This window comes from Rhineura floridana, chromosome 1 (genome assembly GCF_030035675.1).
Source record: "Rhineura floridana isolate rRhiFlo1 chromosome 1, rRhiFlo1.hap2, whole genome shotgun sequence".
NCBI classification, from domain to species: domain Eukaryota; kingdom Metazoa; phylum Chordata; class Lepidosauria; order Squamata; family Rhineuridae; genus Rhineura; species Rhineura floridana.
The window spans coordinates 168,454,280-168,471,340 of record NC_084480.1 but is presented as its reverse complement, the minus strand read 5'-3'; the positions used below and the strand labels follow the sequence as shown (position 1 = coordinate 168,471,340).

The 17,061-nt window shown below is 44.0% G+C and overlaps 1 protein-coding gene and 1 pseudogene across 4 annotated transcripts in view; both read left to right on the top strand.

Moving 5' to 3' along the window:
* Positions 1-17,061, top strand: part of LOC133364424 (flavin-containing monooxygenase 5-like) — a 68,011-nt gene that overhangs the window by 28,907 nt on the left and 22,043 nt on the right. For all 4 annotated transcript variants that reach the window (XM_061584926.1, XM_061584934.1, XM_061584932.1 and 1 more), the window contains 2 exons: positions 9,010-9,172; positions 11,984-12,126. In XM_061584926.1, the coding sequence (XP_061440910.1) occupies positions 9,010-9,172; positions 11,984-12,126 (306 nt within the window). The remainder of the gene's footprint in view (positions 1-9,009; positions 9,173-11,983; positions 12,127-17,061) is intronic.
* On the top strand, positions 796-4,088 carry LOC133387648 (splicing factor YJU2-like; annotated as a pseudogene).

Genomic DNA, 17,061 nt, shown 5'->3' with positions numbered 1-17,061 from the left:
CAGACCCAGGAGCAGCAGGAGACACGGAGGAGCCTCCTGAGAATCCAGCTCCTTCTCCCCCTCAGCTGCAGAGCACCCCAGGGACAGCAGAGGCCCTGCAGCCAGACACAGACAGTGAACAGGATACTCCCCCCTCACCTGCAGAACGTAGACAGCAGAAGGTCAGGCAGAAGAGAGGCAGGCCTGTCTCCTTAAGGCCCAAACGCTGAGGGCTCACACCTGCTGTCCATCCTGCTCTTTATAAGGCACACCTTGGCTGCAGCTTGTTGCTGACTGCAACGTCAGGCGTGGCTTTGTGTAGACCTAGTTTCCCTGCAGCATCTCTTTGACTGACCTCCTTGGCAATTGATCCCGGACCTCCACTGACCTCGCTTCTGGACTTCTGACTCGGCAAGTACACTTCGGACAAGCCTGGCCCTTATCAGATTCCCTCCTCCTAAGACCTGGCAGATTTATGGCCAGACTGCCGGCTAAGGACTTTGCTTCCCTGCCAACCACCCAGGAATTTCCAGCCCCCACCGGCACTGCTAACGCAGTGTAGAGCTGACAATCTGTTACAGCTGCAGCCTGACCTTGGGCGTTTCTCCCAAGTGCTCTCAATTAACGGCTTAACTCTTTCCTTAACTCCTACTGTCCTGTCTGGAAATGGCTGTGTTGCCCACCTAAGCCTGACAAGACAAAGGAGGGAAAATTTAGAAGGAAATGGCTTCCATTGATTGAATATATGAAAAATAGATATAATATGGATCTTGATGAATCAAGTAGTTTCTTCATATGGTAAGAGTACACTGCCAGAACTGTATTGATTATTGACTATGAGTATGGATTTTTATATATAGAGAGAGATTAATATTTGTATTTATTGTTAATGTGTGAATAGAGTTATGTATTTAATATTTGATGTGTTGGATTTTTACAAAATAAAAATTGAAGACTTTGGGAACATGTAGGGCAAAGTGCAGGCTTACTAAACTCCCTCAGATTCCTCTCCCAACCCCTATGCTGCCATGATGTTATGTGGGAGAAAGAGGTGGTGTAACTCAAGACACCCCTATTGAACATAATAGAACATAAATACAGTTCGACCATTTTCTGCTCTGCTCACACAGCCATGATGGAAGCTTTTGACTAACTCTGCATTCAAACACAACACAGCAACACCTGTAAGTAAACCCATAACTCAGGTGATCAAGGACAGCATCTGGAATGGGGGCCTGCGACTTCATCACTCCAACATGGTATCTTAACTGAGGACTCCATCTCTGATCTGAATGAAATGGACTGATATTGCTCCCTAAGCTTGAAAATTACTTTGAAAAAGGTAGACTGAGAAGATATGAGTCAAGGCTCACAACTGACCCCTCCCCACGAGGAGACTCACAGACATACCTGATCGTTAGAAATACATGTCTTGGCCTAACAGACAGTGAACCAGATGATTGCCTGAGTATGCCGCCAAAAAGCCCATGCATTGGTCAAGAAGACCCTGACCTAATTAAGGCACTTTGGACCAATTCAAAAGGGGTCTTTCAGTGGAATGGACAAACACTACAACCCCTTCGGACAGAAACTACTGAAATATCTACATTCCTTATCGATGAAGCTATGAATCTCAGCCTTCATGACAAGACCACTGTTATGATGCTGTGAAATTTCCACTATGATCTGAAGCCCACGTCATGGACATGGATCAGGGCTGCAGGAATAATATTCAAATTCATGGTCTATCTGAATGCTGTGAAAATAATGATTCACCTACATTTTTTGTCATCTGGATGAATACTTTATTCCCTGAATTGGAACTGACATCATGGAAATAGAATACACGGAGACAGGAGACTGATCTTTGAGAGGTTATAATACATCTGAATAAATACCCTTGAAAAGATTGACCATGCAGTGCTTCCTCTTATTGTCTGACGCTGCACTCTTAGCTGTGCCTGTGTGAAGTCCTTGCCTGGTGCGGGATCACATCCAGGGCTTGAACCAGAGCCCAAAACAAGCAGCAAGGAGAAAAATAATTCCCGACTGATAAACCAACAATATAAAGCAAAAAAGTCAAGAGTAATAGATAAATATAATTATCAATCTATATTTTCATAACATCAAAAATTGAGATTGAATCAGCAAAAAATAATATTCGAGTATATTGGACTCCACAATGTTTGTATAGGAAGGCACTGCCCTATAAAAATAGATGTTGTAGGTGTAATGCTGAGAGTTCCTCATTTTCTTTATCCGCTTTCTCCTTGCCATGCATAATTTTATATTATTTTATACACTTCTATCATGCCACCTCTTATTTGCTTTTCCCCTGTGATCATTTTGGTTCCCCTTTTCTGAGCCTTTTCCAGCTCTACAATACCTTCTTTGAGGTGAGGTGATCAGAACTCTACACAGTATTCTAAATGGGTTTGCACCATAGATTTGTATAGCAGCATTATGACATCAGCAGTTTTATTTTCCTTGCCTAATGATTCCTAGCATGGAACTTGTATTCACAGCTGCCACACGCTTGGTTGATACCTTCATCAAGCTATGCACTACGACCCCAAGGTCTTGTTCCTGGTCAGTCACCACCAGTTCAGACCCCATGAGTGTGTTTTTGAAATTAGCATTCTTAGCCCCAATATGCATCACTTTACTTTTTTTACATTGAATTTCATTTGCCATTTTTCCGCCCATTCACTCAGTTTGGAGAGGTCCTTTTGGAGCTCTTCACAATCCCTTTTTGTTTTAATAACACTGAATAATTTAGTATCATCAGCAAACTTGGCCACCTCACTGCTCATCCCTAATTCTAGATTGTTTATGAAAAGTTAAAAAGCACAGTTAAAAATACCAGTCCTTGGGGGATTCCACTTTCTATAGCCCTCCATTGGGAGAACTGTCCATTTATTCCTATTCGCTGCTTCATGTTTCCTAACTAGTTTCTGATCCACAAGAAGACCTGTCCTCTTATTCCATGACTGCTAAGCTTACTCATAGAATCATAGAATAGTAGAGTTGGAAGGGGCCTATAAGGCCATCAAGTCCAACCCCCTGCTCAATGCAGGCAGCGAGCGTCAGAGAAGGGGCAAAATGTCGGAGAGGAAAGTGTTAAATAAATACTACCATCCAGACTTTGATCCGTCAAAGATCCCCAAGCTTCAGCTTCCTTAGGACAGGCAGTATGTGGTCCGGCTGATGGCACCTTTCAACATGAGGTGCAAGACTTGCGGTGAGTACATCTACAAAGGAAAGAAATTCAACGCCCGGAAGGAGGCGGTCCGGAATGAATCCTACCTGGGGCTTCCCATCTTCCAGTTTTACATCGAATGCACCCGCTGCCTTGCGGAAATCACCTTCAAGACAGACCCCGAGAACACGGATTATGCCATGGAGCACGGCGCCACACGGAACTTCCAGGCCGAGAAGCTTCTGGAGGAAGAGGAGAAGCGCCTGCAAAAAGAGAGACAGGATGAAGAGCTGAACAACCCAATGAAGGTTTTGGAGAACAGGACCAAAGACTCCAAGCTCGAGATGGAAGTCCTGGAGAACCTGAAGGAGCTGAACCGGAGCCAGGCCCACGTGGACTTCAAGTCCATGCTGCAGCAGTACCAAGTGTACAAGGAGCAGCAGAGGCAGCAGGAGCTGGAGGAGGACGAGCAGGAGACCAAAGCTATGCTAGAAAAGTCCAGAGCAGGAAGTTGCTGCAAGACTCCGATTCAGATGAGGACTCTCATCCTGGTGCTGCTAAGTCGTTTGCAATAGCAAAGCCTACAGACATCCTGTGAGAGGACTCAGCCACAAGCAAAGAAGATGAAGGTGGAAAGCTGGGAGAGGAGTGTCGGGAAACTCTCCAACAAGGCCAAACTCTCCGGGCTGGTGACTGCCAAGAGGAAGCCGGATTTGAGCATGGCAAATGGGGTGGGCAGCTGGAACATGCCCAGGGCCCAGGTGCCAGGAGTGCAGACAAGACCTCTGTTGATACCTCTCTAGCTTCCCGCTCAAAGGCGGGTGCCTCTTTCCTCACCGTCCTGGGAGCATATTCTGACAGTGAGGACAGTAAAAGTGACTGACCATCCCTGGTTGAGGGAGTGAGTAGCCTGCAGGTATTTATTATTATTATTATTATTATTATTATTATTATTATTATTATTATTATTATTATATGCTGTATTGTATGTTGCTCAGAGTGGCTGGGTAACCAGCCAGATGAGCGTCTAACAAATTGAATAAATAAATAAATGAATAAATAAATGCAGGAATCCAAATCAAAGCATTCAGCTGCCTCTTGAATGCCTCCAGTGTCGGAGAGCCCACTACCTCTCTAGGTAATTGGTTCCACTGTCATATGGCTCTAACAGTTAGGACGTTTCTCCTGATGTTCAGTTGAAATCTGGCTTCCTGCAACTTGAGCCCATTATTCCGTGTCCTGCATTCTGGGACAATCGAGAAGAGATCCTGGCACTCCTCTGTGTGGCAACCTTTCATGTACTTGAAGAGTAGTATTGTATCTCCCCTCAGTCTTCTCCAGGCTAAACATGCCCAGCTCTTTCAGTCTCTCCTCATAGGGCTTGGTTTCCAGTCCCCTGATCATCCTTGTTGCCCTCCTCTGAACCCGTTCCAGTTTGTCTGCATCCTTCTTGAAGTACGGAGACCAGAACTGGACGCAGTATTCAAGATGAGGCCTAACCAGTGCTGAACAGAGGGGAACTAATACTTCACACGATTTGGAAACTATACTTCTGTTAATGCAGCCTGAAATAGCATTTGCCTTTTTTGCAGCCACATCACACTGTTGGCACATATTCAGCTTGTGATCAACAACAATTCCAAGATCCTTATGTCATATTGCTGAGCCAAGTATCCTCCATCTTATAACTGTGCATTTGGTTTCTTTTTCCTAAATGTAGAACTTTGCATTTATCCCTGTTGAATTTCATTCTGTTGTTTTCAGCCCAATGCTCCAGCCTATCAAGGTCCCTTTGAATTTTTTTCCTGTCTTTCATGGTATTAGCTGTGCCCCCCAGTTTTGTATCATCTGCAATTTTGATAAGCATACTTTGTACCTCCTCATCCAAGTCGTTAATAAAAATGTTGAAGAGCACTGGGCCCAGGACCGAGCCCTGTGGTACCCAATTCATTACTTCCACCCAGTTTGAGAAGGAACCATTGATAAGCACTCTTTGAGTATGATTCTGGAGCCAACTGTGGATCCACCTGATCCAGCCAGATCTTGGAAGTAATTTGTTACTTGTAATTCATTACAAGTAACGAATTACTTGTAATTCATTACTTTTTTGAGGAACGGGTGGGTAATTCCTTTACATTTTGATTGTAATAGAACTAGGAGCAATTTTATTACTTTTGTGGAGTAATTGTAATGTTTCCAGCATTACGTTTGGGCATTACTGGGAGGGAGGAAGCAGGGGAAGTCTTCTGCTGCTCTGATTTGTGGATGAAAATCATGTGCCTCAAACTGGGCTTCTGTGCAGCATTGTTCTTCCCTCATGCTCCATGGGTCGGTAGGAGGCAACGAGGGAGGAGGTGGAGAGTGAGACGGGGTGGAGTGGAGAAAACAATTGTTTTAAAAAATGGATAATGGAGGTGAAGAATGGAGGGAAAAGGAGCTGGAGGTGAAGAGCATGGATAAAGGAGGATAAGGAGGCAGCAGCAGAATGGAGGTAAAGAACTGTAGAGGTGAAAGATGACTGTGTGTGTGTGTCTGTGTGTGTCTGTGTGTCTCTGTGTGTGTGTGTGTGTGTGTGTGTGTGTGTGTGTGTGTGTGTGTGTGTGTGTGTGTGAGTGAGTATATTGTGTTTGCACTTGGCTACCATTTGCAGTATTTTAACTTTTTTGCATCTCAGGGGAAAATGTTTGCTTGGGTGAGTGTCCCTTAGTTGGTGGCAGGGCAGGGTCCAGGAGGTGGTTAAGTGAGAGAAATTATTCTTGCTGGCTGAGGGGGGGGGGTTGCACTTGGTTTGATGTGCAAAGATCTGAGTAGTGGCCTCTGCCTCTCTCCCCACCCCCCTTACCAGCAGAGAGACCACCATTGCTATCTTATGGATAAAAGAATTATTCTACTACCTCTGTATGTGTGTGTTTATTATTAATGTTGTTTTAGGGTACTTAGATGTGCAGCAGCCAAGGCCAGCACCTTGTAGGCTTTTTTAAAGTAACTGAAATGTAATTGTAGTGATTACTTTTGAGAAAAGGTAAAGTAATCAGTTACTTTCAGAGCAATTGTAATTGTAACTGTAATTACCATTTGGGCCATGTAATTGCAACTGTAATTTATTACTTTTTAAAAGTAATCGTCCAAGCTCTGTATCCAGCCCATATTTAGCTAGCTTGCTAATCAGAATATCATGGGGCACTTTGTCAAAAGCTTTGCTGAAGTCGAGATATATTATGTCCACAGCATTCCCACAGTCTACAAGGATCAAAAAATGAGGTAAGTTTAGTTTGGCAGGATTTGTTCTTCATAAATCCATGTTGGCTCCTAGTAATCACTGCATTGTTTTCAAGGTGCTTACGCCTGTATAATCTGCTCCAGAGTTTTTCCAAGGATTGATGTTAGGCTGACTGGTCTGTAGTTCCCCGGTTCTTCCTTTTTGCCCTTTTTGAAAATAGGGACAACATTAGCTCTCCTCCAGTCATCTGGCACTTCACCAGTCCTCCATGATTTCGCAGACAGTGGTTCTGAGCGATCTTCAGCCAATTCCTTCAGTACTCTAGGATGCAATTTATCGGGCCCTGCCTATTTAAACTCGTTCAAAGTGATTAGGTATTCCTTGACTGTTCATCTATCAGTCTCAAGCTCCAATCCTGCCCCTTCATGTTTCCCAGGAGGGTCATAGACCCTTTTTTGGGGGAAGACTGAGCCAAAGTAGGAATTGAGCACTTCTGCCTTTTCTTTGTCATCTGTTATCATTTTGCCATCCTTACTGAGTAGCTGTGCCACCATTTCTTTTCTCTGTCTTTTACTATGGATGTACCTGAAGAAAGCTTTTTTGTTGCTTTTAGCATCTCTCGCTAACCTCAGTTCATTCTCAGCTTTAGCCTTCCTGGCACCATCCCTACAATTCCGTGATACCTGCCTGTACTCTTCCTTTGTGGCCTGGCCTTCTTTCCACTTCCTGTATGTGTCTTTTTTTTGTTTTCAGGTCATCTCTAAGCTTTTTGTGAAGTCACATTGGCTTCTTCTGCTGTTTCCCCCCTTTTTTCCTTGTTGGAATTGTTTGCCATGCGCTTTTAGAATTTCCTTTGTTAGAAACTCCTTTTCTCATTAGGGTCATGTGCCATGCAATAATTCCAAAATTATTAAAATCAACTTTCCTGAAGTCCAGGGTGCGCGTATGGCTACTCTCAGCTTTTGCTTCTGTTAAAATCAAGAATTCAAGTATGGTGTGGTCAGTCTCCCCCAGAGTTCCCGTAACTGCCACTTTATCCACCAAATCATCTCTATTGGTTAGAATCAAGTCCAGGATAGCTGATCCTCTGGTGGCTTCCTCCATTTTCTGTAGGAGAAAGTTATCTCCAACACAAGTCAGAAATTTCTTGGAGGGGCCGTGTTTGGCAGAATTTGTCTCCCAACAGATATTGGGATAATTGAAGTCCCCCATTACTACTACATCATGCCCCCTCGAAACATTGGCAATTTGCTTTTCAAAAGTTACATTCTTGTCTTTTCCTTGATTGGGTAGTAGACTCCAAGCACCACATTCCTTTTATTACTTGCCCCATTAATTTTAATCCAGATACTCTCGGTGGAGCTACCAAGCTCATCTTCCTGTATTTCTGTGCAGTGGTATATATTTTTAACATATAGCACAACTCCACCTCCCTTTTCATTCCTTCTGTTCTTTTTGAACAAGTTATATCCTTCAATTGCTGTATTTCAGTCATGGGAGTCATCCCACCAAGTTTCAGTTATACGTATCAAGTTGTAATTACCCTCCTGTATTAAGAGTTCAGGTTTGTCCTGCTTGTTTCCCATGCTCTGTGCATTAGTATACAGACATCAAAGATCATGTGATTTATGGCTCAGGAGTCTGTGGTGAGGTACCTTGTTGAAAGTAGCAAGTACACGATGTCAACTGGATCACCTCTAACTATATGCTTGTTGACACTTTCAAAGAACTCTAATAGGTTAGTGAGACAGGACTTACCCTTGCAGAAGTCATGCTGGTTCTGCTTCAGCAAGGCTTGGTTTTCTATAAGCTTGGTTATTTTATCTTTAACAGTACTTTCCACTACTTCCACTAGTTTTCCTGGAACAAACATTAAGGTAACTGATCTGTCATTTCCAGACCCACCCACCCCCGATCCCTTTTTAAAAATTGGTGTTACATTGACCATTTTCTAGTCCTCAGGTATGGAGGTGGATCTCAGGGATAATTTGCATATTTTGTTAGAAGATCAGCAGTTTCACAGTTGAGTTCTTTGAGAATTCTTGGGTGGATGCAAAGACCCAAAAATTCATCAGTTTTTATTTTGTCTATTAGGCTTAGAACTTCTCTCTCATCACCACTGTCTGCCTCAGTTCCTCAGACTCTCTTCGTGCAAATATTAGTTCAGCCACAGAGATCTATCCTATAACTTCCACTGTGAAAAGAGATGCAAAGAATTCATTCAGTTTCTCTGCAGTCTCCTTATTCTCCTTTAACACAGTTTTGACTCCCTTGTCATCCAAGGGTCTAACCCTTCTTGTGATGTGTTGATGTTGTATTTTATTTTATCTTTTTATTGTGAGTCTATTTTTTCCAAAAGAAAGGAAGATGGAATAGAAATGGGTTTATAAATAAATAAAATACTGTTTTATCACACAATAATATTCACCTATATCTTGGGAAGTAGAGAATCAAGATTTACCCTTCATATGAAATCAATTGGGTTTAAGACTGCAGCCGTTTGGTGTCTAGAAATGTATGTTTGTACTATGTTCTGAGGTCATTATTAAGGTCACAGAAACAGATCCTTCTTCAAAATGTTGCTTCATTCTCTTGTTCTCTTTGTTTTCAGACTAAAGTGTGCTGTGTAACAAGGCGCCCAGATTTCTCTAGAACTGGTCAGTGGGATGTTGTCACAGAGACTAATGGGAAAGAGGAATCTTCAGTCTTTGATGCAGTCTTGGTTTGCACAGGCCACCATACCAATGCACATGTGCCACTGAACTCTTTCCCAGGTACGGTCTGTAGCTGCCAAGGGTCATTATGTGACTGAGGATAGGAGAAGAAGCATGAAACAAGAGAGCAGGGTCTGGTGATGAATATCGCAGTCTTGTGGGCAGACGTTAGTATTGAAATCCATATACTTCCCTTGCCATTTTTGTAGTTGCCAAGGCTTCCTGAATCTCAGGCTTTTAGAGTTCAAGTCACTGGCATTTATACAGTAGTGCTCAACAAAGGAAAACACCATACAGAGTCTCTGTTACCCATTAACCAATCCCAAGCTGCTTTCCTCTGTTTTTTTAAAAGAATATGAACATTGAACTTGGTACTCATTTCTGTAGCATTTCCCAGTGCAAAGTGTTGTATATTTGTTATCTCTCAGTTAACCTCACCACAACTCTGTGGCGTTAGTAATGCTTAGACAGAGAATAGGTTGTCCATTTCGGCCAATGAACTTCTTGGTTCAGCGAGTAGAACATGATCACAGTATTACACTGGCACAGTTAAGAGTGAAATGCGCTCTAACTCTGAACTATAACCCTCCCCCCGAAACTAGGGATGGGGGAAGAGATTTGGTTTGGTTCACATTTTAATATGAAACCACCTAATTCACACTGTCTGCAACAATATGCAAAGAATCCTTTGAAATTCACACTTCTACAAATTTTGTGATGCACTTCTTCAATCAAGTAATGTGTACAAAAATGTATATATTACAGGGAAGTATGCATATATTCATGAAAACAACAATAAAATGCATTCTACTAGAGGGAACTGCTTGCAAAATGTGTATGTAAAGGGGTAATGGGCACTAAAATGCTGACAAATTTTTGAGACTTTGTTTTTAAAAAATTGCACCCTGGTGCAGAAATGTGGAGAACTGAACTTTAGATTGGGAAAATGAGAAACCAGGGGAAACTGAAATGAACAGATCATCCATCCCTAACTGAAATGCATATAGAGACTTCCTGCATTTTGTCATGTACAGGAGAGCAGTAAGCACAACTGAGTGTCTTTTAGTACTGTGGTATGGGGGAAAACTCACTAGCTTGATCTACACGTCATCTGAACTCTAGCACAGTTATTTCTATTGCTCCGTAAGAGCACTGGTGCTGAACAGACGACAAGGAATAGGATACAGAGAAACAAAAGGTTTCTGCATGCTCAAGATCAAACCCCCTAATATCCCACAACTAGCTTGCCATGTAACTCATAATTAGGAGGGCAAAAGAATGCTCCCACATCCTCGTATTTTTTCAGTGTCTACTTAGGAGGGAAGAGGGATTCTAATACGTTACAATCTGGAACCTGGGCTGGCAGTTATTTCAGGCTGATAAATGCAGGTCTCAGGGGTGTGATCTTGTGCATGCAACTTAAAAAGTAGTTGCAGAGACACAGCAGGAATGAGTTGCTCAAAGATTTTAAAGTCTGGAACAGAATTATTTTTCCAACTTCTTTTTGCACAAAATGAGCACCACATTCCTTCTGTACTCCCCAAGCAAAGAGGAGTTTCACAAGAATTCAGCTAAAGCTTGGGATTTTTTTTCTTGTGGTCCATTAGAAGTAAAAGGATCAACAGACAAACTTCCAAAGTGGCTTCAATTACTTTTTATTAGTGTACTCTAGGACATCTGTTCTGCCTAACATGTTTGAAGTATAATATAGCTCTTTATCAGAGGCAATGCTCATTCCATGTTCTAAGAAGAAGGGAACATTCTTCATCTTATGCAGGAGACATGCAATGATCATTGCCTCTGATGGAGAGTTATATTATACTCCAAACATATGAGACATAGCAAACTTTCTGGAGTGCTGGGCATTGCTGGGGGATGGGGTAGATTAAGCGGAAGCATCCCTCTGCTTGAATCTGCTAGCTGAGCTGGTCTTCTGCTCGCTGCCAGTGTGCATGTGGGAAGCCCCATGGTACTGTCCCCATCAGTGGAAAGCCTCCAAAGGGGCCATTCTGAGGATAGAGTGTGACTGAGATAGCCTGGGATCCGGATCCATCCTGATCGGGTCTCATAGACATCAGTGGCTGGCATTGGAGCTGATCTGGATCCAATTGCTGTGCCAGCTTAGAGCTGGTGCAGGGATGAGGCCCAACTGTCCTGCCCCCCTTCTGCTGTGTCCACCAAGAATGGCAGGTATGAGAATACAGTGGTAGCTCTGCCACACCAAAGAGCCTTGGTGTCAGCAGCACAAACTTTGGATTGCACCCTTAATAATTAGATGTTTTGCACTTTTGGAGGTTAAACACTCTGTTCATTTTGAAGTTGGAGATGCCCTCTTTTTTGTCTTTTCCTTTAATTAGAAAAGTCCCAATTGTATTAGAGACCTCTGGATTTCTTTCCACATTTTATTTTTCCTTAAAATTGTCAATTAAAACATTGCCTCAGGAAGATCTGGAAGAGACAACTGCGGCTGAACCCCAGTGGGGCAGAGAAGGAAAGGAATGGTATTAGGACATTAGCATAGAAAGTGCTAAACTAAGTGACAAAACAGTAAAAAGCAAAGAGAAAATAAAAAGGAAGTTTTCCAACTAGAATAAAGCTAGCACAAAAGTTATTTCCCTCTGGAACAGTATAGACATTTGCTTCAAAGTTTTTGAATAGGCTCACAGAACTGAACCTGACTTTGAGAACTTGGTGTGGAGGGACACTGAGAGATAGATTTGTGCTGATTGGTTGTTATCCACAATTCATGGTGCAGTTTGTGTTGCACTACTGAACTTTTTTCATTCAAACTGAAAACTACAGTGCTAGGCCTAGTGTATGACACACACCCACACAACCTGAGCTTGAACAATTTTGCTACTTGCTTTACAGGAATTGAGAAGTTCAAGGGCCGCTACTTTCACAGCCGGGATTACAAGAGTCCAGATGAGTTTACAGGAAAAAGAGTAATTGTGATTGGCATTGGGAACTCAGGAGGAGACCTTGCTGTGGAGATAAGTCACACAGCAGAACAGGTTTGGCTCTGTACTGTGACAACTTTGCTTGGTGTGACAGCCCCAGAATGCGTCCAAGATGTAGGAGGAGAATGCTAGAGGAAGGAAGGAATTATGAAAATATTCTGAAAATAGTGAACAGTGGGAAAAGGAAGCTGGGGCAAGCAAACATATTATAGATTAATAAGAGAATGAGGAACTGGGCCTCTGCAGGAATTTTATTGTAATGTATTCCAGGTTTTCCCCCTCCATTGTTTCTCAATGGGCAAGCCTTTTGTCCATCAAAAGGTAGACTTTGTGTCTGGATGATGCCTTTCCACCCACAGCTGAAACACTAAATTCTTTCCCTGACTTCATTCACCTCCCCCAACCCTTATTTAAATGCATTGGTGCTTACAATCAGCGTCACAACCCAGACCTTCCTTTCTCCCCGCCCCCGCCCCAGCCATGTATTTCCCTAAAACAAAAACATGCCAGGATAACAACACTGGCCTGTGCACTTCAGAGGTATTGTATTTATATATTTATTTGAAAGCATTTCTAAACCGCCTAATCTTTAAAAATCTCTAACACAACATAAAAACAATTTTATAAAAACAGATACAACATAAAAACCAGTAAAACAAAATTATGAAATAGATAATAACTACTCTCCCTTCCTTTTCCCCTAGAAAAAATGGGTACAACAACAGTGAGTTACTTTGCAGGGCTGGTATAACCCATCTTCTCTTAGCCACAGCCCTGCTCCCTGCAATACGGGTATAATAATGGTGGTTTTAATCTGCATTGACATTGGCAGAGTAGTTTTTGAAATGCTTACAAACATTTTGGGGGGGTCACATTTTTGTATAAAAAAACACCTGAGTTGGAAAGATCATTGTCATGAGTCCCCTGGTAAAGCCTTGGAGTGACTGGAGTGATGAGAAGAAAGACTGGGATTTGGAAGAAGGAGCAGGAGGCGAGCCTTCAGGCGTATTGGAGCTTGCAGACTCTTGTGCAGTGGGCAGTGACAGTTCAGCCCCTAGAGCAACCTTTCCCAACCTTGGGTCCCCAGATGTTGCTGGACTACAATTCCCATCATTCCTGACCATTGGACTTGCTGGCTGGGGTTGATGGGAGTTTTAGTCCAACAACACCTGGGGACCCAAAGGTTGGGAAAGGCTGCCCTAGAGGCTCTGCTGCCTCTGAGCCACCAGTGCCTGCTCAGGAAGCTGCCTCACCACCCTCTACAAGCCCTCCTTCCTCACTCACACCACCATCATCATTGCTCAGCCCTGCTCCTCCTCAGGAAGAGGAACTTGCCAATGTAGTTCCACTCCCTCCCCCGCTTGTGCTGCTGCCACCTCAAAGCCCTCTTCTGGATGGGGAGGACATTGGCAAAGTGGGACAGCCGACCTCGCCATGCACATGCAGGTAGGGATGGGTGAGAATTTCAGTTCAATTCACATTTCAAGCAGAACTTATCAAAGCCTCAATTTCTGAAACAATATGCGAACTGAAACTCAGCCATCCTTCGAAATTTGCATTTATTAGAATTGTGGGATGCAGTTCGCCAACTAAACGACATTTACAAAAATGCATACTTTAGGGGAAAGTGTGCATAAAAATGAATACATGAGTGAAAATGACATGCAAAAAGGCATGAAATGACGAGAAATGGCTTGCTAAAATGTGCACCTTTGCCAAAACTGCCTACAAAAATGTGTTTATTTGGAGAAATTCACACTAAAATGGTGGAGAATTTTCATGAGGATTTTTTTTCTGAAAAAAACCACTGGTTGCTGCAGAAATGTGGAGAACTGAATTTAACATTGGAAAAATGAGAAACGGAGAGAACCAAGACAGACGGATCTTTCCATCCCTACATGCAGGAGGTGGTGGCGGCGGCAGCGGCAGCAGCAGCAGCAGCAATATCAATGGGCTTTTACTCATCCCTTTTAGGATGAGCAAACGTTTGCGCACGTGCTGTCCTCAGTGAGCTCACGCAAGTAGGAAGCCCTCCCACCCTTACATAAAGCTGTGAAGGGGACGAGACTAATTGATGCAACATCCTCTTTAGCTGGATCTAGGCATGCCTTGTTAAATACCGTAGAGCTGCTGATTCCTGTGTAACCTGTAAGCTAATTCATGAAGCACTCTGAGATGAAACTTTTTATTAAACTTATAAAGTAAAAGCACACCTCTGCATTTGAGTCTGACTTCAGGGAGTTTGGGCAGGACAATCATGAACTCCTGTCTTAGCTGTTACCTTTTGTTTTTTAATTTAACCCACTGCTCATATATGTATTTTCTGCACTGGCTGGCAGTGGCTCTCTGGGGTTTCAAACAGGGGTGTCTCCCAGTTCTACCTGGAGATGCCAAGAAACAAACCTGGGACCTTCTGCATGGAACACATGTGCCCTACCACTGAGCAACACCCAGGAATCTGGGAGCTTTATGGCTCACTGGGAGGGGCAATGGCCCCCTCTGCAGACACTTATGAGATGGGGGCACTTTGAAAGCATTCTCACTGCATGTAGTACAAATGCATCCTTTTCTGGCTTGGAGAGGTTCTGAACCAGATATCATCTGCATACAAAAGAATGTTTGTGTTTAGTAAGCCAAATTGTGTTGCAATAATCTCCAGATATTCTCTTCCAGTAATGGCAAAAGATTCAATAGTGAGGGAAAATACCAAGGGAGACAATGGATAACCCTCTTTTTTGCTGCCCATTACCAGCCATTTTGTGCTGGCACCCATGGTATGAGTACCAGCACCTCATTTTTTACCAACTCCCCCCCCACTGTTTAAAGTACTTTGCAAAACTCTGATTGCACAATAACCCTTAACTTTGAATGCACAATTAACCTACACTAAGGGCGCAATCCAACTTGTGTTTACACCGGGCTGAGGGGAGTTGGATATGGTGGACTCCCAGCTGAGCCAGCAGGGTCCTGGCTCAGGTGCAGCAAAGCTGTGAACCTGCCATCTCCACCGGGGATGATGATGATGATGATGGTGATGATGATGATTAATTTATGAGTCGCCTATCTGGCCGAATGAACGGCCACTCTAGGCGACATACATAACACAGTAAAATACAATATAAAAACCAATGAGGACCACAATCAATAATTAATCTAAACACCACCCTTCCAGTTAATAACAGCATTAAAAGCTAATCTACCCCAGAGATCCCGTAGGCCTGCCTGAACAGCCAGGTCTTCAAGGCCCGGCGGAAACCTATCAGGGAGGGGGCATGGCGAAGATCGAAAGGAAGGGAATTCCAGAGGGTGGGGACCACAATCGAAAATGTCCTCTCTCTGGTCTGCACCAGCCTAGCTATTTTAACTGGTGGGACCGAGAGAAGGTCTTGTATGGCTGATCTCGTCGGGCGGCATAATTGGTGACGCTGGAGGTGCTCCTTCAGATAAACTGGGCCGAAACCGTATAGGGCTTTAAAGGTCAACACCAACACCTTGAATTGGGCCCGGTAAACAACTGGCAGCCAGTGTAGATCTATTAACACAGGAGTAATATGATCACGGCGACGGCTGTTTTTAATCAAACGTGCAGCTGCATTCTGTATCAGCTGTAATTTCCGGACCGTTTTCAAGGGTAACCCCACATAGAGCGCATTACAGTTGTCTAAGCGGGAGGAGACCAGGGTGTGTATCACCCGTGGGATCAGATGGATAGGAAGGTAGGGTTGCAGCCTCCGTATTAGATGTAATTGATACCAAGCTGCCCAGCTCACTGCCGAAATCTGAGCCTCCATGGACAGCTGGAAGTCAAGAATGACCCCAAGGCTGCGGACCTGGTCTTTCAGGGGTAGTCTTACCCCATTGAACACCAGGTCAATATCTCCCAACCTTCTCTTGTCTCCCACGAGTAACACCTCGGTCTTATCGGGGTTTAGTTTCAGCTTATTCCTTCCCATCCATCCACTTACGGCTTCCAGGCACTTGGACACGGTGTTCACAGCCAACTCTGGTGAGGATTTAAACGAGAGATAGAGCTGAGTGTCATCCGCATATTCGTGACACTGCAGCCCAAATCTCCTGATGATGGCCCCCAGCGGCTTTACATAGATGTTGAATAGCATGGGGGAGAGGATAGAACCCTGTGGGACTCCACAATTAAGAGGCCAAGGGTCTGAAACCTCATCCCCCAATGCCACCCATTGGTGCCTGTCTGAAAGATAGGAACGGAGCCACCGTAGAACAATGCCCCCTATTCCTAATCCCTCCAGGCGATCTAAAAGGATACCGTGGTCAACTGTATCGAACGCCGCTGAGAGGTCCAGGAGGACGAGGAAGGTATATTCTCCCCTATCCAACGCCTTCCTCATATCATCCACCAGAGCAACCAAGGCTGTTTCAGTTCCATGTCCAGTCCTGAAGCCCGACTGGAATGGATCGAGATAATCTGCTTCATCCAACTGTGTCTGTAACTGTTTGGCCACCACTCGCTCAATCACCTTGCCCAAGAATGGTAGGTTAGAGACTGGGCGGAAGTTATTCAACTCTTGGGGATCCAAGGAGGGCTTTTTCAAGATAGGCTTTATTACTGCCACCTTGAGGGCTGATGGCATTGCACCCTCTTCCAAGGATGCATTTACCATTGCCTTGATCCCTTCGCTCATCTTCTCTTTACAGCTCATAATGAGCCATGAAGGGCAAGGGTCAAACAGACAGGTGGTTGGCTTCACAGTAGAGAGCACCTTGTTCACTTCCTCAGAGGGAAGAGGCTGAAACCGATCCCACCGTTTAACCGGAATGCAACTGGCCGACTCTGGCTCACTTCCTGTATCCACAGCGTACGGAGTCATGCTCTTCAGGCGCTTGATTTTATTGGCAAAGTGTTTAGCAAATGTGTCACAGGAGGCTTTAGAATGCTCCATGGGTTCCTGAGCAACTGGACCGACCAGGCTTCGGACCACTTGGAACAACCTCCTGGGGCAGCACTCTGCGGAC